This window comes from Stegostoma tigrinum, chromosome 20 (assembly GCF_030684315.1).
Source record: "Stegostoma tigrinum isolate sSteTig4 chromosome 20, sSteTig4.hap1, whole genome shotgun sequence".
In the NCBI taxonomy this organism is placed as follows: Eukaryota; Metazoa; Chordata; class Chondrichthyes; order Orectolobiformes; family Stegostomatidae; genus Stegostoma; species Stegostoma tigrinum.
In genome coordinates this window covers 16,169,786-16,194,418 of record NC_081373.1, presented here as the reverse complement: position 1 = coordinate 16,194,418, position 24,633 = coordinate 16,169,786, and the positions used below count along the sequence as shown (strand labels likewise).

Here is a 24,633-nt window from a genome sequence, read left to right as displayed (position 1 = left end):
GTCTTAAAACAATAGTCCAGCAGCCAACAACCTCAGACATAGGTGTATGTCTAATGAATGGTAGGCCAGCTCCACCATTCATTAAGGCTGCAGCTCATTTCCATTTCCATTTACCCAGCTTTGATCCATATCCTGAGACTGCTGTGTCATGTCTATGGATGTTGTTTATATGGACTTTGAGAAGGCATCTGATAAAGTCCCACATAAGAGACTGTGGGAACACGCAGGAGGACAGCAGGATTGGGACAATTGGGACTAGCACAATAAACCAGGCAATGAGGTTGAGGCTGACCATAAAAGGTAAGCTACCCGGCAAACCAAAAGTTAGATGCTCTGCTGCAAGTAGAGAATGATCTATCCCCAACAGGGTGTTGCTGTAGATAAAAATAGAAATTGATGGAAGAGCTCAGCAGGCCTGGCTGCATCTGTGAAGGGCAATCAGAGTTAATGTTTCAGGTCAAGTTCATCAGTTCTGAGGAAGGGTCTTTCAACCAGAAACGTTAACTCTGATTGCTCTTCACAGATGCTGCCAGACCTGCTGAGCATTTCCAGCAAATTCTATTTTAACCTTTAATTTACAGCATCCACAGTTCTTTTAGTTCTTATTTAGGGTGTTGCTGTAGCAGGAACTGAACAGTCAGGCCTAGGATTTGTAGAAATCCTGGTAGCTCTCTAATGCAATTATAAGTGTGGTCTAGGACTCAGAAAAAGCTTGAGAGCTGTGTGAGGCTTGTGAACTGTTAATATTTCCTCGCAACAGAGGGGCAGCGGAAAGGAAGCTCACAAGCAGTACTTTCTTGTTGCAAGAAAGAAAGACTGGAGCTTGGAGAATAGCACTAACCTGGTAAAGCTGTCTGCCTACAGAAAAATTGGAATTGTGCCCATGAGCAGGTGCTGTGTAGAATTTCAAGAATTTGAGGAAAAGCTGCCCCAGGAAAGAAGAGTGAATTACAGGACTGATGCAGTGGATCAAAACGGTTCATAGCGGACAGGCTTTTGAGAGAGCTTCAAGGAATCAATGTATTAAAAGCCTCAATGAGATTCGGTGATCCATAATGTCGCTGTCAGTTTGGGGTTTTTACTTTCTTTATTAATTCATTCACGTGATGAGGGCATCACTGGCGAGGCAGCATTTATTGCCCATCCTGCAGTTAAGAGTCAATCCCATTGCTGAGAGCCTGGAGTCACATGTAAGCCAGACCAAGTAAGGATGGCAGTTTCCTTCCCTAAAGATCATTACTGAACCAGATGGGTTTTTCCCGACAATCAGAAATGGATTTATGGTCATCATGAGACTCATAATTATAGCTATTTATTGAATTCAAATTCCACCATGATAGGATCGAGCCCGGGTTCCCAGAACATTATCTGGGTTTCTGAATTAACAGTCCAGTAATAATACCACTAAGCCATTGTCTTCCTTGCGGAGTGGGGGTTACTGAGAAATCCACAGGGTCTGTTTTAACTATGTTTGCAATTTGATGTGTTATGATTCCAGCTGCTGTTATTACTGGACAGGTTAAATCCCATCTGTCTCGAAAGATCATTTTTGCTTTTGTTTTAACAGTGTGGTCTTTTACCAAAACACAAACATACAATGTTGCAGATTTAATGTTCATAATAAAACCTAAGTTTATTATGCAAAAGAAATGACAATAACATGGAACAAAACAAACTATTTATACATAACACAAGTTTAAAGATTTAGAAACTGCTGATACCCAGTTAGCAAAGAGTCTGCTGATGCCTGAACTCCACTATTACCAGGATCATCATAAAAGTTAGAGATTTATTTGAAGTACTCAAGTTCCCAATTTACCTGTCTGATGGACTTAGGTTAATAGAAAAAATACTGACTAGGCTTCTGTACTCAACAAGAAACAAACAAGTACAGGTGACAAAAAAAAGTAGTGGGGACACAGTTCAATAGTACCAATCCATAGGATTTGATGAGGTTTCCACTTTGCTTCCTAAGGACGTTCTGTTCTCCAATCCCTTTGTTTCCAGATCTTTTCAATTCTTGATGAAAGATATAGTGTGGTTAGGACACTAATTGTAAAATCTTTCAGTCACTAGTTACAGGAAATCATTTACACCAACGGGTAGAACAAAATCTCTAGCTATCTTCCAGGCTTTGGTTACTTCACTGCAGAAACAGAGACACAAAGGTCTTAATTGCTGCAGTCTGGAGGCTTCTCCCCCTGTGTTGCAAACTCACAGCTGTTCACTTCTCATCATGCTGATTAATTTTTGCAGGGATGCCAGAAGTAATCAGCAATCTCACTGAGGTGTTATGTTGCCTTAGATAATTGAGATTAAATTTTAGACGAATGACATATACCTTATAGAATGTGCAGGTGCTTGACCACAATTTGCCATTTAACCATATTTACTTTCAGCTAGTTCTGGATATTTTTTAGATATTGTGGATTGTTTTAACTTTGCATCGTAATAATCTAAACCCGGTTAATAATGTTTGTTTTTGTTTGTTCAAAATCATGGAACCTTGTCATTTTAATTCTCTTATTAAGTACCTCAGAGCACAAACTTTGTCTACTTCTTACAAGTTGTTACTGGTCTCTAACCAGATAATATATGCATTTTTGCAATCTCACATTAGGGCACCACTGAGAAGTTCTATGGATATAATAGCTCGTAAAAGTGCAATATATTAAAGGGATCAAGGGTAGCAACCAGTATTTCTTCTGAACATACTTGTAAACAATTACACACAATGGTCCAAGAAACTGCTTCCGCATTTCCACCCAGCTGTATTTAGTATTCGAGCTATCAGTTAACATGTAAAGTTTAAGTCCTTGCTTGCAGAGTGTTGGGAGTAGGCCGAGATCAGGAAGCTCTTTGTCACATGATATGCCTTGGGAGATGATCAGCTGCTTATGGTGCAACTATCTGAAGGCAGACTGCTGGTGTGGGATGACGAGTGATGTGATATAACTGACATCTAAGATATACCTCGAGTAGATCACAGAAGTTCCAGAACAGTCCCTGTCCGAAAGGAAAAAAATCTGGGGATTTCATAAATTATCTTTGGAAACACAAAGTACATTGAAAAATGGACTCTTCATAGACTAATTCCCCGTAACTCTAGTCTGATAGTCTAACAAATGTACGAGGACAAAACTAAAACAGTCTGTGAAGTACTCCAACACAAGTGGAAACTCAAGAATGTCTTGCAGTCATGCACCAGTTCATTTGCATCTTTTACAGTAAGTGCTCAGTGCTGTGATGTCTGACAGTGGGTGGAGTGTAAATATGGCTCCAAATATAATAAACTATGTATCATAGTTCCAAAGAGTTCTGTGAAACTAACACACTGTAAAAGACACTCAGTGATATGATCACTGCCCAGTGGTATGCCTTAGCTGTTCACTTTGCCTGGTTAACAAATCAGCAGAAAGTTATGAACCAGCTGTCAGTATAAATCAATCATCACCTGTTTCAACAGTAACTAATCTTTGCAATATTCATGCATCACAGTTTGAAATGGCAAGTTTTCCAGGATTGTTTCATGAATTGTGCTCGTCTTCCTTACAAAAGGGAAAGATGAGATGAAGGTGTTCAAAAATCATGAAAGGCCTAGGCAGAGTAAATAGAGAGACACATTGCAGAAAGGCTAACAGAGGACCTCAACATAACATAGAACATAACAGCACAGTACAGGCCCTTCGGCCCTCGATGTTGTGCCGACCTGTCATACCAATCTCAAGCCCATCTAACCTACACTATTCCATGTACGTCCATATGTTTATCCAATCACGGCTTAAATGTACCTAAAGTTGGCGAATCTACAACCATTGCAGGCAAAGCATTCCATTCCCTTATTACTGAGTAAAGAAACTACCTCTGACATCTGTCCTATATCTTTCACCCCTCAATTTAAAGCTATGCCCCCTCGTGCTCGCTGTCACCATCCTTGGAAAAAGGCTCTCCCTATCCACCCTATCTAACCTTCTGATTATTTTATATGTTTCAATTAAGTCACATCTCAACCTTCTTCTCTCTAATGAAAACAGCCTCAAGGCCCTCAGCCTTTCCTCGTAAGACCTTCCCTCCAGACCAGGCAACATCCTAGTAAATCTCCTCTGCACCCTTTCCAAAGCTTCCACATCCTTCTTATAATGCAGTGACCAGAACTGTATGCAAATCTCCAAGTGCGGCCACACCAGAGTTTTGTACCGCTGTAGCATAACCTCTTGTTTCCGGAACTCGATCCCTCTATTAATAAAAGCTAAAACACTGTATGCCTTCTTAACAGCCCTGTCAACCTGGGTGGCAACTTTCAAGGATCTGTGTACATGGACACCGAGATCTCTCTGCTCATCTACACTACTAAGAATCTTACCATAAGCCCTGTACTTTGCATTCCAGTTACTCCTACCAAAGTGCATCACCTCACACTTGTCCGCATTAAACTCCATTTGCCACCTCTCAGCCCAGCTCTGCAGCTTATCTATGTCACTCTGCAACCTACAGCATCCTTCGTCACCTTCCACAACTCCACCGATCTTAGTCTTCTGCAAATTTACTAACCCATCCTTGTACGCCCTCATCCAGGTCATTTATAAAACTGACAAACAGCAGTGGACCCAACACCGACCCTTGCGGTACACCACTAGTAACTGGTCTCCAGGATGAACATTTCCCATCAACTACCACCCTGTCTTCTTTCAGCAAGCCAATTTCCGATCCAAACTGCTTATATCTCCCACAATTCCATTCCTCTGCATTTTGTACAATAGCCTACTGTGGGGAACCTTATCGAATGCCTTGCTGAAATCCATATACATATCAACCGGTTTACTCTCATCTACCTGTTTGGTCACCTTCTCAAAGAACTCAATAAAGTTTGTGAGGCACAACCTTCCCTTCACAAAACCGTGCTGACTATCCCTAATCAATTTAGTCTTTTCTAGATGATTATAAATCCTATCTCTTATAACCTTTTCCAACACTTTACCAACTGAAGTAAGGCTCACTTGTCTATAATTACCAGGGTTGTCTCTACTCCCCTTCTTGAACAGAGGAACCACAATTGCTATCCTCCAGTCGTCTGGCACTATTTCTGTAGACAATGGCGCGTTAAAGATCAATGCCAAAGGCTCGGCAATCTCCTCCCTGGCTTCCCAGAGGATCCTAGGATAAATCCCATCTGGCCCAGGGGACTTATCTATCTTCACCCTCTGTAGGATTTCTAATACCTCTTCCATGTGAACCTCAATCCCACCTAGTCTAGTAGCCTGTATCTCAGTATTCTCCTCAACAACATTGTCATTTTCTAGAGTGAATACTGTTGAAAAATATTCATTTAGCGCTTCCCCTATCTCCTCTGAACTCCACACACAACTTACCACTACTATCCTTGATTAGCCCCTAATCTTACTTTCATCATTCTTTTATTCCTTAAATACCTATAGAAAGCCTTAGGGTTTACTCTGATCCTATCTGCCAACAACTTCTCATGTCTCCTCCTGGCTCTTCCTTTAGTTGAATGACAAGAGAATCAATGGTGACATGAGGGTGGTAAATGGTTAAGGTCTTGTATGTGCCACTCATGTATCTGGTGAAAGCATTTTAATCATGGCTTCTAAAGGGGGATATGATAATTATCCAATAAGAAAACATATTTAAACAAGCAAGGTAAAGGAACGAACTGTATTGCTCCTAAAAAGCTGGCACAAACACAGCAAAGCAAATAGTCCCCTTCCGTTGCTGCGATTCAGTGAGCTTCCATCAGGTCAGAGGTGCAGCAGATTACCAAATACAGCCAGAAACAAATTTGTCTGTTTGAACATGGAAGCATACTGGCTGAGAAACAACTGTAAATCCTGTGATCCTATAAGGTTGTAATTTTGCGGAGAGCAGAATGCATAGAATATACATGTGGCTTTGAAGTACTGTTTGTGTTAAGACGGTAATATAGAGTATCTTTTCTATACATAGAGCAAGACTGCCCAAGCAGCATTTCATTGATGTTGTATTAAGTTTATATATGGCAGTGAAAGTCTTGAAACTTGAAATATTGTTGTACAATTTCAAGATTGTCACTAGGAATACAAATATCTCCCCGATCAGCAGAAACTACTTGAAACAGCACAATGAGGTCTAAGTTACCAGTCTCGATATGGATTGTAACAATTTGCTGTGCAGAAGTATACATCGTGACTCAGATGTAAATGAACCAGGGTTTCGTAATGACGCAGCACAAATTCGTGCCCTTCGTATCCTAGTTTTCTAATAACTCCTTTTTTTTGTACCTGATCACTTCATTTCGAAAAATTCAATCACAAGACGTGGGTATTACTGGCAAGGCTAGCAGCTATTGCTGAGTCCTACTTACTGTTGAATTATTTGCTCAGCCCAGGAGAGGCAATGACCTAGTGGTATAATCACTGGACTGCTCTTCCAGGGACACAGGTAATCATAGGATCATAGAATCTCTACAGTATGGAAACAGGCCCTTCAGGCCAAAAGGTCTACGCCAACGCTCAGAGCATTCCACCCAGATCCATCCCCGTATAACCCACCTAATCTACACATCCCTCAGCACTACGGGCAATTTAGCATGGCCAATCCACCTAGCCTGCACATCTTTGGACTGTGGGAGGAAAGTGGAGGAAAGTGGAGGAAACTCATGCGGACACTGGGAGAACATGCAAGCTCCACACAGACAGTTGCTTGAGGGTAGAATCAAACTTGGATTCCTGGCGCTGTGAGGTAGCAGTGCTAATCACTGTGCTGCCCTAAAGTGTTCTGGGGAAAATTGAAAGAACTGTAGATGCTATAAATTAGAAACAAAAACAGAAATAGTTGTAAAAACTCGGCAGGTCAGGCATCATCTGTGGACAGAAATCAGACTTAATGTTTCAAGTCCAATGGCCTTTCCTCAGAACTTCCTCACAGATGCCAGTCCTGCTGAGTTTTTCCAGCAATTTTTTTTTGTTAAAGTTGTGGAGACACAGTTTCAAATCCCGCCATGGCAGATGGTGGAATTGGAATTGAATAAAAATCTAGAATTAAGAGTCTAATGATGAGCATGGCTCCCTTGTCGATTGTCAGAAGAACGCTACTGGTTCACTAATGTCCTTTAGGGAAGGAAACTGCCATCCTTACCTGGAATCCCTGTGGGACTCCAGATTCACAGTAATTTGATTGACTCCTGGGTGGAAATTAGGAACAGCAAGGGAGTAGTCACCTCGCTAGGGGTTCACTACAGGCCCCCCAATAGCAGCAGGGAGATTGAAGAAAGCACAGGTCGGCAGATTTTGGAAAAGTGTGGACGTAGTAGGGTTGTTGTAATGGGTGACTTTAACTTTCCCAATATTAATTGGAACCTCCTTCGAGCAGAAGATTTGAATGGAGCTGTTTTTGTAAGGTGTGTTCAGGAGGGTTTCCTAACTCAGTACGTTGACAGGCCGACGAGGGGAGAGGCCATTCTAGACTTGGTGCTCGGAAACGAGCCGGGGCAGGTATCAGATCTTGTGGTGGGAGAGCATTTTGGTGATAATGACCATAACTGCCTCACATTCTACATAGCTATGGAGAAGGAGAGGATTAGGCAAAATGGGAGGATATTTAATTGGGGAAGAGGAAACTATGATGCGATTAGACATGAGTTAGGAAGCATGGACTGGGAGCAATTGTTCCATGGTAAAGGCACTATAGATATGTGGACACTGTTTAAGGAACAGTTGTTGCAACTGATGAATAAATATGTTCCTCTGAGACAGGCAAGAAGGGGTGAGATAAAGGAACCTTGCATGACGAGAACGGTGGAGCTTCTCGTCAAAAGGAAGAAGGTAGCTTACATAAGGTGAGGAAGCTAGGGTCAAGCTCAGCTCTAGAGGAATTACAGGCAGGCGAGCAAGGAGCTCAAAAATGGTCTGAGGAGAGCCAGGAGGGGGCACGAGAAAGGCTTGGCAGAACGGATTAGGGAGAACACAAAGGCATTTTACACTTATGTGAGGAATAAGAGAATGGTCAAAGAAAAAGAGTAGGGCCAATCAGGGATAGCATAGAGAACTTGTGTGTGGAGTCTGAGGAGGTGGGGGAAGCCCTAAATGAGTTTTTTGCTTCTGTCTTTACAAAAGAAACGAACTTTGTAGTGAGTGAAACCTTTGAAGAGCAGGTGTGCATGCTGGAATGGATAGAGATAGAGGAAGCTGATGAGCTGAAAATTTTGTCAAACATTAAGATTGACAAGTCGCCAGGCCCGGACCAGATTTGTCCTAGTCTGCTTTGGGAAACGAGAAATGCGATTGCTTCGCCACTTGCGAAGGTCTTTGCATCCTCGCTCTCCACTGAAGTCGTACCTGAGGACTGGAGAGAGGCAAATGTAATTTCTCTCTTCAAGAAAGGAAATAGGGAAATCCCCGGCAATTACAGACCAGTAAGTCTCACGTCTGTCGTCTGCAAGGTGTTAGAAAGGATTCTGAGGGATAGGATTTATGACCATCTGGAAGAGCATGGCTTGATTAAATGCAGTCAACACGGCTTTGAGAGGGGCAGGTCATGCCTCACAAACCTTATCAAGTTCTTTGAGGATGTGACTAGAAAAGTTGATGAGGGTCAAGCTGTGGATGTGGTGTATATGGACTTCAGCAAGGCATTTTTATTAAGGTTCCCCATGGTAGGCTCATTCAGAAGGTCAGGAGGAATGGAATACAGGGGAACTTAGCTGTCTAGATACAGAATTGGCTGGCCAACAGAAGACAGCGAGTGGTAGTAGAAGGAAAATATTCTGCCTGGAAGTCAGTGGTGAGTGGTGTTCCACAGGGCTCTGTCCTTGGGCCTCTACTGTTTGTAATTTTTATTAATGACTTGGATGAGGGGAATGAAGGATGGGTCAGCAAGTTTGCAGACGACACGAAGGTCGGAGGTGTCGTTGACAACATAGAGGGCTGTTGTAGGCTGCAGTGGGACATTGACAGGATGCGGAGATGGGCTGAGAGGTGGCAGATGGAGTTCAACCTGGATAAATGCGAGGTGATGCATTTTGGAAGGTCGAATTTGAAAGCTGAGTACAGGATTAAGGATAGGATTCTTGGCAGTGTGGAGGAACAGAGGGATCTTGGTGTGCAGATACATAGATCGCTTAAAATGGCCACTCAAGTGGACAGGGTTGTTAAGAAAGCATATGGTGTTTTGGCTTTCATTAGCAGGGGGGTTGAGTTTAAGAGTCGTGAGATCTTGTTGCAGCTCTATAAAACTTTGGTGAGACCGTACTTGGAATACTGTGTCCAGTTCTGGTTGCCCTATTATAGGAAAGATGTGGATGCTTTGGAGAGGGTTCAGAGGTGGTTTACCAGGATGCTGCCTGGACTGGAGGGCTTATCTTATGAAGAGAGGTTGATGAGCTCAGACTTTTTTCATTAGAGAAAAGGAGGAGGAGAGGGGACCTAATTGAGGTATACAAGATAATGAGAGGCATAGTTAGAGTTGATAGCCAGAGACTATTTCCCAGGGCAGAAATGGCTAACACGAGGGGTCATAGTTTTAAGCTGGTTGGAGGAAAGTATAGAGGGGATGTCAGAGGCGGGTTCTTTACACAGAGTGTTGAGAGAGCATGGAATGCGTTGCCAGCAGCAGTTGTGGAAGCAAGGTCATATGGACATGCATATGGTCACAGAAATTTGAGGGTGCATGCATGAGGATCAATGGTCGGCACAACATCATGGGCTGAAGGGCCTGTTCTGTGCTGTACTGTTCTATGTTCTATGTTCCTAACTGCTTTCTGGGCAATTAGGGATGGACAATAAATGCTGGTTCAGCCAGCGACATACACCAAGAGTCAAGCACATTTACTGACATGATGGCATTAAACCTGGGCATGAGTGGTTAGGGACAGGAGATATTCTTCCTGAAATCATTACTGATACTAATTTACCTTTCAAGGTTTACTTTATTAATTGAATTTAAAGATCCCAGCTGCCAAGCTGAGATTTGAACTCATATCACTGGATTATTAGTCAGTTTTCTGCACTATATTTTAAGTAATTCTGTGCTACCAAACTTTTAATTTTATTGAGCTATTCATGAATCCCCATTTTTAGACCTGCTCGGTTCTCAGCTTTTTTTCCAATCAAACAACATCTAGATATAATCTTAATTTAGTGCAAATTGCATAGTCTCACTTTACCAGCACTGAAATCTGTCACTGCTTTGCCCACTTTACCAACATGCAATTTATGCTCCCTTTTACAATACTAACATACCGCTAACCTTTGTGTAATCATACAAACATACATATTAGCCATTCACTTTTCAGGGTAGCTGCACTATTCAATAAGATCATGACTGTGCTGTTTGTGTTTTGAATTCCACATTCACATTTATCCCAATAGCCTCTGCTTCCCTTGTCCTTCAAGAACCCATTGACCTCTGAATTACAAATATGCTTCTGAGGTAGAAACATCCAGAGTCGCACAAACCTCAAAAAAATTCTCTCCTCATCTCTGCCTAAATGTGTGGCCTCTCATTTTCTAACAGTGTCATCCAGTTCTGGACTGACCCACAAGAGCGAATGTCCTAGTCAAGACTATTCAGGACCTTACACACTTCAATTAAATCACCCCTCATGCTTCTAAACTCCAGTGGAAAACATGACCAGACTCTGTAAGATATCCTCAAAAGACAAAAAGCATATTCCTGGTATTAATCTAGTAAGCCTCCTTTGAAACACCTCCGACACATTTACATCCTTCCTTAAATAATGACAGCACAACTGCAAACAGTATTCAACATGTGATCTTACCAATGGCCCGTATAATTGAAGCATAACATTCTTAACTTCTACACTCAATACTTGTTGTAACAAAGGCCAGCGTTAGCCTTCATAATCATTTGCTGTATCTGCATATTAACATTTTGAGACTTACATACTAGAACATGTAGATTCTACCACACTTCAGAATTCTGCAGCTGTTTACTGTTTTTTTTAAATTCTTGCTGCCAAAGTGAAAAATTTCACATTTTCCCACGTTACTTATTCAATCTATCTTTATGTCATTCTTACATCATTTTTCACAACACACTTTCTTACCCATCTGCAAATTTGACAACTATGCCTTTGATCCCCTCATCTAAGTCATTGAAATATATTGTAAGATAATGAGGACCCAGCACTGATCCACATAGGATCCTACTGGTCACATCATGCCAATCTGAAAAAGGCCCACTTATTCCTACTTGATCATCATAATCAACTATCATAAAACTGAAAGCCGTAGGAAAATAGGATGTAGGAACAGGGGTAGGTATTGTGATTGCGATCTCATTTCCATTTTCTGTCTGCAACCGCCCCCCCACCCCCCAACCGCCCCAAACTCTACACTCCCTTGTTTATCAAAAATACATCAAACTCAGCTTTGAATAACTCAACCATAAACTACTGGAAAGAGAATTCCGCATCCTAACAATCTTCTGTGAATGAAGAATACATCATCTCCATCTTAAATGGAGGATCTATTTTTAAACCGTCTCCTGTAGTTTTAGTCTCTTTGTACGTTTCAATAAGATTATTTCCCATTTTAAACCCCAACACACATATTTAATTTTTTTACATAGGTGCCCTTCACCCCAGAAATGTGGGATAAGGCAAGTGCATCTTCTTTACATTGGCATTTCCTTCCAATTAAAGCATCTACCCATTATTGTGGCTATACTTTTGACGGAGTTGCTCTCAGAAGAAATTCTGTTGAGAATAAAGTTATACAGTGAGTAAGGGCCTTTTTTGAGCATTGTTTGAAAACCGTAATCACAGAATTTAATAAAGCAATCACAGAAACGCTACAGTATAAAAGCAGGCCATTCAGTCCATCGAGTCCAAACCAACCCTCTGACGTAGCATCCCACCCAGCCCCATACTAACAACGCCACCCCACCCCACCCACAACCCTATCCCCATTACCTTGCATTTCTCATGGTTAATCCACATAGCCTGCACATCCCCGGACACCACAAGCAACTTAGGGTGGCTAATCCACCTATCCAGTGCATCTTTGGATAGTGGGAGGTCACCAGGGTACCCAGAGGAAACCCATGCAGACACAAAGAGGATGTGCTAACTCCACGCAGACCCGGGGGTGGAATCGAACCCGGGTCCCTGGTGCTGTGAAGCAGCAGTACTGACTACTGGGCCACTGTGGACTGAAAGATGAAAGTACTGAAAGGGTGACTGTCGTTTTGAAAAACAAAGTAACCTGAGACATATGGTGAGCATTGTAAACAACAGTTTGTGTAAGCAATAACTGAAGTCTGAGTTGCACAAATTTGGATCCAAGATTTTGTTAATGACAAAAAGTTGATTAGTCTATAGATTACTGACAACTTACTGATGATAGAGGTCATTTACTGTCAAATATTGTCTGACTGGTTCGTAGATAACTGAACAGCTTGCAGCTGGGAGCAAGTTAGAAAGAAAAAAACTGTTCAGTTCTTCCCCAGCTGGGAAGCAGTCTCTGTTCTCAGCAATCAAACCTGAAAAAAACCAATTTATCTTTTCTGCAACAGTTGTTGTAAGGTGTGACTCTTAGCTGATACTTAAGACTTATAATAATTGAATGAGCCACCTTGTGTCTCCTACAGACCAGTGGAAATATCTGGAGAAAGACAACTGAAGCCATGTGCTGGTCAGCAGAAGAATCATACAGGTCATCATGGCCACAAACCAGGACCAATGATTATTGAACTGTCTTTCCAGTTTTCCCTCTCTATTTGTTAGACTGTGAGAATGTAAGGGGGTGTTTACAAAGAGATTAGAATTTTACTTAAAGCATTGTACCCTGATGGTTTACAATGGTTTATCTGTAACTAGAATCTAATTACTTGTAATAAATGGTCATTTTTGTCCAGTATAGATTACTTGTAATAAATGATCATTCTTTTTCAGTACAGAAACCTGGTTTGTGTTTTCTTTCAACCTGGATCTGAATTTCAGGTTAATGTGGGGTCTTTGGATACTGTTAAAAACTTGGAAATTTTGCAGTGACTCGGGGGAGAGCAGTCCTCAAATTCTCACATGTCATCCCAATGAATCCCAACATGCATCCCTTAATAATGCTGTCAGAAGAGCAGGAAAAGTTAGAAACGTAATTTAGTTACACTTTTTGATCAGAGAATGATCACTTACACAGAACTGTCAGTTTAAATTTTATTCCAAAGAAGAAGTCGTACTTAAAATTATAATGGAATAAAGGGCAATCTTAAACAGGAGACGGTTTAAGTAAAATTGAGGTACATTCCCATATGAGGAAAGGTGGTGGAACCAGAGTAATGCGAATGGAGAAGGAGATGGAATTCAAGATGAAATTAAAAAAGGTGCATAATTACAGATAGCAGGTTGATAATACAGACAAGAATTAGGCTAAATACAGCAATTTTGAAGAGAAATGAAAAGGGAAATAAGACAGGCAAATAGAATATATGAGAAGACACAGTTATAACTAACATGAAAATGAATCTAAACATCTTTCAGAGTGCAGTGATGAGGGAGCTATGTAATTGCAGATACTCCTTCAAATGAGATCTGAAATTAGTTCAAGGACCGAACAAGGGACACCTAATATTTAACCCAAATAACATACTTATTTATTACAGAAACGTCTCTTACCCACAGCTTGTTTTCATAGTAAAATGCATCAAGCAGCTTGACAATATGATCATGATCACAGGATGCCAGTATATCAATTTCCACAATGTAGTCTTCCAGCTCTTCCTCACTTTTAGTTTCAATCACCTTCGCTGCCGCAAGAATTCCTGTTTGCTTGTTCTGCGCCTGTGTTTTGAAAGTAATCACATTGTTATGCAGTTGCTAGTATCTATTACATCATGAAAATGTGCATTTATACAAGATTTGTCTAATGGGAAAGTGAGATGCAAAGAACAAAATAAAAATAAAATGACACGAGTGTAATAGGTGCAAACATTTGTAAGATTCTTGTGTGATGCACAGCTATTTATTCGCTCAGAAAATTAAATTTTAAACAGATAACATCTTAGGATTAATCTAGGAGATTGATTATTAAACAAACTGATAAAAACTAGCAAATGTAACAGTCAACGCAGATTTCAAAAGGGATCATGTTGACTAATTACTGAATTCTTTGAAGCAACAAAATATAAGTAAGGGTAACAAAATAGATAGAATATATTTATTTCAAAGTGTTGAACAAAACAGCTTGTTCAGAGATTTTACTACATACCTCTGGAACAGGTGGGACTTGAACGTGGGTCTACAGGCTCAAAAAGGTAAAGATACTACCACTCCACAACAAGAGAAATAAGGTACAAGATTAGGAGTCATGATGAATATAAAAATATGTGGAGCCAAGCAACAAGTATTGGAGAAAATAGTAAACTAGCTAATGACACAAAGGAGGTAATAGAGGTTAAAGGCTCTTACTCAGATAACAAATGATAGGAAGCGATGATTTACAACAATTGGCATTGGGACCACTACTGCTTAGAATTTATACAAGTAATTTACACAGGGAATGTGAAATATCATTTCAAAATTTGAGGATGAGACCAAATTAGTGCATGTGTTATGGTAGAGGACAGTGACAAAATACAGAAAGCCAAGAATAAACTTGCAGAATGGACATGTAATGAACAAACTGTCTAAACTACTTTACTTTGGCAGGAAGACAATCACCTTTAATTATTGTGAAGTGAAAACAAGGCAATCCTTCAATGTTTCTTCTACCCATCATGAAACTCTTAATATAAACCTCTGAGCACATTAAGACTCCAGAGTTTGCAATCACCTGTTCTATCATACATATTGAATTAGGCCACTGTTCCAGGGCGACTGACTTAAAAAATCCTCACAAAAGAAACCAATGTCTATGTACCATTACTTGAAATCTAAACTTCATAAATACTATTAATTTATATCTAGAACATAGAACATAACAGCACAGTACAGGCCCTTCGGCCCTCGATGCTGTGCCGACCTGTCACACCAATCTCAAGCCCATCTAACCTACACTATTCCATATACGTCCATATGCTTAGCCAATCACGACTTAAATGTACCTAAAGTTGGCGAATCTACAACCATTGCAGGCAAAGCGTTCCATTCCCTTACTACTCTCCGAGTAAAGAAACTACCTCTGACATCTGTCCTATATCTTTCACCCCTCAATTTAAAGTTATGCCCCCTCGTGCTCACCGTCACCATCCTAGGGAAAAGGCCCTCCCTATCCACCCTATCTAACCTTGATTTTATATGTTTCAATTAAGTCACATCTCAACCTTCTTCTCTCTAATGAAGACAGCCTCAAGTCCCTCAGCCTTTCCTCGTAAGACCTTCCCTCCAGACCAGGCAACATCCTAGTAAATCTCCTAGTAAATCATCCTAGTAAATCTCCTAGTAAATCATCCTAGTAAATTTCCAAAGCTTCCACATTCTTCTTATAATGCGGTGACCAGAACTGTATGCAATACTCCAAGTGCGGCCGCACCAGAGTTTTGTTCAGCTTTAGCATAACCTCTTGGTTCCGGAACTCGATCCCTCTATTGATAAAAGCTAAAACACTGTATATGCCTTCTTAACAGCCCTGTCAACCTAGGTGGCAACTTTCAAGGATCTGTGTACATGGACACCGAGATCTCTCTGCTCATCTACACTACTAAGAATCTTACGATTAGCCCTGTACTTTGCCTTCCGGTTACTCCTACCAAAGTGCATCACCTCACACTTGTCTGCATTAAACTCCATTTGCCACCTCTCAGCCCAGCTCTGCAGCTTATTTATGTCTCTCTGCAACCTACAGCATCCTTCGTCACTATCCACAACTCCACCGACCTTCGTGTCTTCTGCAAATTTACTAACCCACCCTTCTATGCCCTCAAGATAACGAAGTGTGGAGCTGGATGAACACAGCAGGCCAAGCAGCATCTCAGGAGCACAAAAGCTGACCTTTCGGGCCTAGACCCTCATCAGAGAGGGGGATGGGGAGAGGGTTCTGGAATAAATAGGGAGAGAGGGGGAGGCGGACCGAAGATGGAGAGAAAAGAAGATAGGTGCAGAGGCAGTGGGAGAGAGATTCCCTGAGGTTGGTCCGGAGGGAGGAGGGTAACTTCTTCAGGTTAGGCATCCCTGGAAGAGGCTTCGCAGGGAGGTTAAAATTGTATCTCTCCCACTGCCTCTCCACCTATCTTCTTTTCTCTCCATCTTCGGTCCGCCTCCCCCTCTCTCCCTATTTATTTCAGTTCCCTCTCCGATGAAGGGTCTAGGCCCGAAACGTCAGCTTTTGTGCTCCCGAGATGCTGCTTGGCCTGCTACGTTCATCCAGCTCCACACTTTGTTATCTCGGATTCTCCAGCATCTGCAGTTCCCATTATCTCTTCTATGCCCTCATCCAGGTCATTTATAAAAATGACAAACAGCAGTGGACCCAACACCGATCCTTGCGGTACACCACTAGTAACTGGTCTCCAGGGTGACCATTTCCCATTAACTACCACCCTCTGTCTTCTTTCAGCAAGCCAATTTCCGATCCAAACTGCTAAATCTCCCACAATTCCATTCCTCCGCATTTTGTACAATTTCCTATATAAATCACAGAACTGTCATCACACTACACAGAGCTCCTCATCAGGATACAAGCAACCATCTTATGACTTGGACGCTACCAAACAAGACAGATTTTGTGGCTTAATAAGTATCACTTGCACCTCTGAATTAGATGGTTTCAGGTTCATGTCCTACTTCAATAAGCTCAGAGTTGCTCTCTTTTAGCTGAGGTATCAAAGAGGTTCTGCTTACCCTCTCGGGTGAAAGTGAAAGATTGCGTGGTGCTATTTTGAAAAGGATGGCATCCTGTGGCCTGGATCCAATATTTATTGCTCAGCTGATCTCACAAAAAATAATTGTTTATTCATCACTACTAAGATGACTTTTCTTCTGAGCTTAATCTAGGAATGGTCCCTTACCATTTGATTCTGTACAGGACATAAAAGTTCAACTCTAAAATCTTCACCACTTAAGTCACCTGCATTCTTGGAAATTGTGTTTGAATTTGCGGTTCCAAAACCACCTTCTGACATTTTTGAAAACATCACCTCCACACACATTAAAATCCATTTTCCTTCACTTTAGAATCCAGAAGTTCAAATAGTAACTATACTACAAACCTGCACTGGACAGGTAACAGATGATAAGTAAAAGTTCCTCATATTTTTTGTATCATTCCTGAAGTCTGTGCACAAATAGATCCCAGGGAAATCTCAAGGTCATCACATATCCATCCCAAATAAAATATCTAGAGTCTGAGATATTCTTTTGTTGTAAATTAATAAGAACAGCTTTGTAGAGTAACCTTAAATTCCTTTGCAATGTAAACAGAAAATGCTGGAGAAACTCAGCAGTTCTTTGGTTCCAAAGAAGAGTCAGATTAGACTTGAAATATTAAATCGATTCTAAGACAAGACATATTGGACATGAAATGTTAATTCTAAGTCTTTCTACATAGAGAGTGCTGTACTTGTTAAGTTTCTCTATCACTTTTGTTTTTTCCATTTCAAGTCTCCAGGATTGTCATTTCATTTTACTTTAGGGTCGTATTCTTTGGGTAGCTGATATTGATTTTCTGAAGTTAAGGCAGAACGGTTCCCAAACAGGTACTTCCCTTGGCCTCCCTGGGGAGGCATCAAGTGTCATGATTTGTGGAGGTCCACTGGAATTCAGCAATAGTTGGGGTATTTCCCAGGGATAGGTCAATACTTGCAGTTGCTACCTATGAATACGTAGCTGCTCATTGACAGTCCCAGGGAGTGAGTGTACTTTTGAGGGTACCTAGAATGATGCTACCATTTGCAGTGTATTTCTGGGTTCCAAATATGATAGCATTCACATACAGGGTTCCATTTCCACACTCAAAGTTTCTGAAGCCCTGATGATAAGTGCACCAAGGGTGTCGTAATTTTTGCAGCAAGTACCAGAAGATCTTTTAAAATTGTCTGCATGGGACATAAGCATCATTGGTAAGGTCAGCATTTGTTGCCATCTCTAATTGCCCTTGAGAAAGTGATGGCGACCCACCTTCTTACGTAAAAGCATAAGTAGGCAACTCATCCCCTTGAGCCTCCTCCATCATTCAATACAATCATAGCTGATCTCATCTCAGTCTCTGCTCCACTTTCTTGCCAGCTCTTCATAACTTGCAACCATTTACTAATTAAAAAATCTCTCCACTTCCTCTTGAAATTTACTCAATGTCCTGCCATCCACCAGTCTGAAGTAGCAACCCCACAAATTCATCACCCTTTGAGAGAAATAATTTCTCATTTGTCTTAAGCCTTTAATTCATTTGTGGAATGTGGGCATCACTGGCTGGCCAGCGTTTATTGCCTGTTCCAGTTATCTTTGAGAAGATGGTGGTGAGCTGCCTTCTTGAACTGTTGCAGCCCACATGCTATAGGGTGACCCTTAGAGAAGGAATAGAATATATTTCCAAGTCAGAATGGTGAAGAACTTGAAAGGGAACTTACAGGCAGTGGTGTTCCCATGTATTTGCTGCCTTTGTCCTTTGTGGGTAGAAGTAATTGTGGGTTTGGAAGGAGCTATATAAAGATCTTTGGTGAATTTCTGTAGTGCATCTTGTAGATGATGCATATTATTACTATTGAGCATCGATGGTGGAAAGAGTGGGTGGGTGCTTGTGAATCAGGTGCCAAACAAATAGGTTGCTTTGTCCTGGATGGTGTCAAGCTTCTTGAGTGTTTTTAGAGATGCATCCATCCAGGCAAGTGGACCGTATTCCATCACACGTGCCTTACAGATTTCTACCCCTTATTCGAAAAGTATGAGCTCTCATTCTGGATTGTCCCACAAAAGGAAATGTCCTCTCAATATCTACTTTGTCAAATTGCTTTAGCATTGTATATACCTCAACTGGATCTCTGCTCATTCTTCTCAACTCTGCAGAGTATAGACCTGAACTGCTCACTTTCTCTTTGTAAGCCAAATGTCTAATCTCTGTTCCTGTTCTTGAAACACTGCAGTCCATCTGGCACACCCACACAGCCATTAGGAAGGGGGTTCCAAGATCTTAATCCAACAGTAGTGTAGGGGCAGTGAAATTGTTCTGAGTCAGAATACTGAAGCTTCATGGGGAACCTTCAGATGATGGCATCCCAAGTGTCTGCTGCCCTTGTCCTTCTGTAATAGAGGCTGTGGAGCTGAAAGGAGGCTTGATGATTTGCTGTCGTGAAACTTATAAACTGTGCATTCTGAGGTCACTACGCACCAGTGCTGGAAGGAATAAATATTTAAGGTGGTGGAAGGGTCCTGAGCAAGGTCTTTACATCATCTAATATTGGTATTCACTTTCTGGAGTCTTGTTGGACAGGCAGGTGAAGAGTATTGCATTATAATCCTGACTTGTGTCTTATATATGAGGGTCAATTTTAGAAATGTCGGGAGGTGAGCTAATCACTGCTAAGTTCCCTTCCTCTGGCCTGCTCTTGTACCTACAGTATTGATATAGCTGGTCCAGTTCAGCTTCTGGCCAAAGGTGACATCCCAAAAGGTTGACAGTAGGGGATTCAGCAATGGTAAGGCCCTTGAAGGAAGGTCAGGAGAAGAGGATTAGATTTTGTCCTGCTGGAAATGGCTACTGCTTGGCATTTGTGGGATGCAAAAGTTATTTGCCAATTATAAACCCAAACCTCAATGTTGTCTGGGTTTGCTGCATATAAGCTTAGCTTACTTATACACTGAGGAGTTGCAAATTGTATTACTTATGACTGAGCAATGTTATTGATGAAGCAGGTGAAGATAACTGGACCCAAGATAATATCCCGTGGAATGCCTGCAGCCCTAGGATTGGTATGGCCTGGTAATATTCCAAGCAGTAGACAGTTTTCTTTCTGACTGCCACCGACTTCCAGTTTTAATAGGGAACTTTGTTACTACACAACATCAAATACTGCTTTGATGTTAATTAGCAGGTATTCTCATTTAACCTCTTGAATTCAATGACCTCGGTTGTTATGAAGTCAGGAGCCAAGTCATCCTAGCAGGATCCAAACAGAACATCAGTGAACAGGTTACTGTGGACTGCCACATGATAGCACTGACAATAACACCTTCCATCATTCTGCTGATAACGGAGAACAGGACAGCAATGCTAGGGTCCATCAGAAGCAGGCTGAGATAGATCATTCATTTATATACTTCCAATGAAGACGGTTGCAAATGCTTCAGGTTTTTTTTAAGCACTGATGTGTTGGGTTTGCCCATCATTGAGGGAAAGATTTTATTTGTGGACCATTCCCTCCTGTTAACTTTTTAATTGCCCAGTGCTATTTCAAAACTGGGTGTGGTTGAACAGCAGTTTTGATCTGATCCACAGATTATAGGTTTAGCTTTGTCAAATCTTGTGCCCACTTTTAGCATGTAGATTGTGTTGTAGCTTTACTAAGTTATCATACTCTGAGATGGTAACATTTGCAGGGAGCTCCTGCGAGTGTGACAACATTTGCAGAGGTTCACTATGAATGTATTATTCTTTGCAACCTGTTCTCACAACTCCTGCGTGAATCTAACTCCTTATTACCACTCGTTTAATGTCTCAAAATCTGTTACAATAAGTTTGAAATAAAATTTGAAATAAGTTTGAAACCACAGATGTAGGTAATAATTGTACATCTGAGCCTGGGTCACCATGGGAAATGTGTGCTTTAAGCAAGGTGAGTGAACAAGATGGAATTTTTAAAATGTCATCTAATACTGCCAGAGTAAGTACATCGGTATGGGACCAAATTAGAAGGAAACTGACTAAAAAAAAACTCTTCATTCTATTTTTGACCCTTTAGTAACTACTATCACATTTGAACTGGGTGTCAATTTCAATCAATCAATTTTCACTGCTGTCCATCATGCATTCTTAGCAAACAGGTTCCTCCTATTGCACAAAGCAACATACTTTAGTTCTTTTCAGGTCAGTAAATGATTTCATAACACCAAATTTAATCTCTCAGTATTTTCTCTCATGCAGCATCAGAGGGATCCAGACATCTCAACATGCAGCTCTCAATATTTAAGATATTGAGAAATTTACCAGATTAATTGTCCCATTGCATTCCTGCATCATTAAGTGTATCAGAGTGGATAAACAGCTGGGTGTGCATTACACTAAGATCAGATGGCCTTCTTCACTCACTCTCCAGAGATACTTACGCATGAGCATAGGCAGAAGCTTAAATCATTAATAAGCGCATTCAATAACAAAACTCAATGCCAAAAAGCCAGTGCATGCAGAAACAGTACGCCAATATTATAGGTACATAAACAAGACTTGTGCCTGAAAAGACAACCACTATTCCAACTTCCTCAGTACAACTCATAGAAACATAGAAAGTAGAGGAACAGGCCATTCAATATGATCATTCTTATCATCCATCTCAGTGCCCTGGCCTGCTTTCATCCCATACCCTTTGATCCCTTTAGCCCTAAAAAGCATGTGTAATTCCTTTTTGAAAATAGTCAATGTTTTGGACTCAACTGTGGCAGAGAATTCCACAGGCTCTCTGAATGATGAAATTTCTCCTCATTTCAGTCTCAATGGCCTAAATGACCTAAATGGTCTTTGGTAACATCCCTCCTGCATTTACTCTGTTTAGTCTTGTTAAAATTTTGAGGTTTCCAAGCAATCCATGCCCCTATCCTTCAGTCATACCCCCACTCCATTTTTCTGAACTCCAGTGAAAATAGTCTAACCAATCCAGTCTGTCATCATACATCTGTCCTGCCACCCCAGGCTGGGATGGGATCCAGGCATTTCACATTTATATTTTCAAGCTCAGATATTGCTAGGACTTAAAAAGTAAAACAAACAGCTAGTTGAAAATCATGTTGTCTGTGTATTTCATACTTGCAACCTTACATAAAAGCTGAAAAATTGAAACTGTAGACTGTGAATTGAAAGCAGGAGGACTGTTTCTCAGAGTTTACTAAGCTGGATGATAATTCAGTATTATGGCATGCACAGTGTTCTGCTGGACTTGGAAGCTCTTGCCTATTTGTCTGGAATCTCTGCTGCTTCTCTTTTCTGGTCATATTCCAGCCTAATGGATTGAATTCTGCTCCCCTTATGCCAGCTCCTAGTTGCCCAGTTCCTTCTTCTAGTTATGCAATGCTGGCAGAAGTAGTTTTACCAGCAGCTGGATGGGATCAGAAATACTAGTTCAGTCAAATACCAGGGAATCACGTCAGCATGGCTTCCCAACACAGTTGTATTGCCTGTAGTTTTCTATTTGAATGGGCTATTGACAATGTCTTTCAACCAAAGCAGAGGCTTCACTGTATTAGGAAGGATCCGTAAGCAGCAAATGTTGCTTCTGTATTCCCAGTTCTGATTCAATACTAGCCCTTCTGAGAAAAATGAAACGGCCCTTGTGTTTTCCTTGCTGCCTCAGCACCATTCTGTGGTATCGTTGAATCCCCAGAATTGCCAACATTCCTGCTCCCCTTAATGTCATCTCCCTTGACAGCCATGTTCAAGTTATTATCTCCCAGCAATATTAGAGGATTTCCTACCTCCTTTCCAAGTGTACATGCAACCCCAAAACCATCCCAACAATAGAAGCTTCACGGCATTGGCAAAATCTCACCCCATAGTTATAAACACAACTCCTACTACAGATCACTCTCCTCTTTCACTCCAATCTGTTCCCTGGCTGTGAACATTAGTAGAACAGTACTTTCCTTTAAAAGAGATTTCTAGCAGCCTTATAAATAGGCAATTTTATTTCTTTAGGGTTATCTCAACTGGGATCACGTGCCATACTGCCTCCTAACTAAATTTCATGCTGGACCTTGACTCTCAAAAGGTGATACAACTTGATTCAAAATAGTGATGATGACCTTGAAGTCCTGTTTCAGAAACAACTGTCATTGAAAACAGCTTCAACATTAGGATGATAAAATGTGAGGCTGGATGAACACAGCAGGCCCAACAGCATCTCAGGAGCACAAAAGCTGACATTTCGGGCCTAGACTCTCTGATGAAGGGTAGAGGCCCGAAACGTCAGCTTTTATGCTCCCGAGATGCTGCTGGGCCTGCTGTGTTCATCCAGCCCCACATTTTATTATCTTGGATTCTCCAGCATCTGCAGTTCCCATTATCACTCAACATTAGGATGCTTTACTGAGAAACTCATTACCCACTAACGCCTGCGATCAGGATTTTCCAGTTCATATGTTCTCGTGGGTCCAACGTGCAACTGTGGTGGTGCTTAATCACCACTTCCAGATTTATCTCATGCCTTTATCATTTTTAAAACTTGGTGTCCTGTATTCTCTGCCCAAGCCCTACATCTGTTTCTCAATGCAAACTTCGAAAAATATATGTTTATGCTCAAAATTCTAACACATCAGAATCTGCTGTAACAGCTTCACTCTGGACCTGAGAGCAAATTTGGTATCAAATCACTGCTCAGCAAATTAATTACAATATCAACAGAAATATATATCAATAAAACAATGCAATACTGTGTATAAAGATGAAGCAGCTTCCAAAAACACAAATATGGAGTTTTTCAACCACACCCATTTAAGTCTGGGTCAAAAACAATGGAACAGAAGACACTTTACACGATGCAATTATAGTTGGAATGTGCTGACTGAAAAGGCACAGCCACAGAATGAAAGAATGACCCTTTAAACTGAGAGTAAGAGGAAATTCTTCAGCCAGAGGCTTGTGAATCTGTGGTACTCATTGCTGTAGACGGCTGTGGGGAGGCCAAGTCATTGAGTGTCTTTAAAACAGCAGTAGCTAGGTCTTGACTAGTTGGGAGATTAAGGATCAGAGAGAGAAGGTCAGAGAATGAGGTTGAAAAATGTACCAGCCATAATTGAGTGGTGGAGCAGACTTGATGGGCCAAATGGTCTAATTCTGTTCCTATATCTTATGGTCTAAGCTCTATTAAAACAAGACCATCTCAGATGAGTAGATGTCAACACAACTGCTGGTATTCTAAGCACTTCGCAATTGTATTCCGCATCTCCTACAATTTATTTTTCTTTAAGAACACAGAAGAATATGCTAATACTGTAAACTGAAGAAAAATAAGAACATAAGAACTAGGAGCAGGACTAGGCCATCTGGCCCCTCGAGCATGCCCTGCCATTTAATAAGATCATGGCTGATTTTTGAGACTCAGATCCACTTACCCGCTCACTCACCATAACCCTTAATTCCTTTACTGTTCAAAAATTTATCTAGCCTTGCCTTAAAACCAGTGAGGTAGCTTCAACCTCTTCAATAGGCAGGGAATTCCACAGATTCACAACGCTTTGAGTAAAGAAGTTCCTCCTGACCTCAGGAATGAACTTGAAGCTGGTGTTTGGGATGCCAATCAGGCAGGCTGCTGTGGCCTGGAAGGTGTTGTGTTCTGGAGTATTGTTGGGGCTGTACTTAACCAGGCAAAGGGAGGGTATTCCAGCATACTACTGCCTTGTGCTTTGTAGTTGCTGTCAGGCACTGGGGAGGTGAACTCCTCACCAGTGAATTCTAAACTTCTGCTCTTGTAGCCACAGCATGGCTGGTTCAATTCAGTTTCTGGTCAATTGTAGTACCCAGGATACTAGTGGAAAATTTAGTGATG

General features: G+C 41.2%; 1 protein-coding gene across 3 annotated transcripts in view; it reads right to left on the bottom strand.

Moving 5' to 3' along the window:
* slka (STE20-like kinase a) overlaps window positions 1-24,633 on the bottom strand; it is a 161,078-nt gene that overhangs the window by 77,579 nt on the left and 58,866 nt on the right. For all 3 annotated transcript variants that reach the window (XM_048550836.2, XM_048550837.2, XM_048550838.2), the window contains exon 2: window positions 13,628-13,792. In XM_048550836.2, the coding sequence (XP_048406793.1) occupies window positions 13,628-13,792 (165 nt within the window). The remainder of the gene's footprint in view (window positions 1-13,627; window positions 13,793-24,633) is intronic.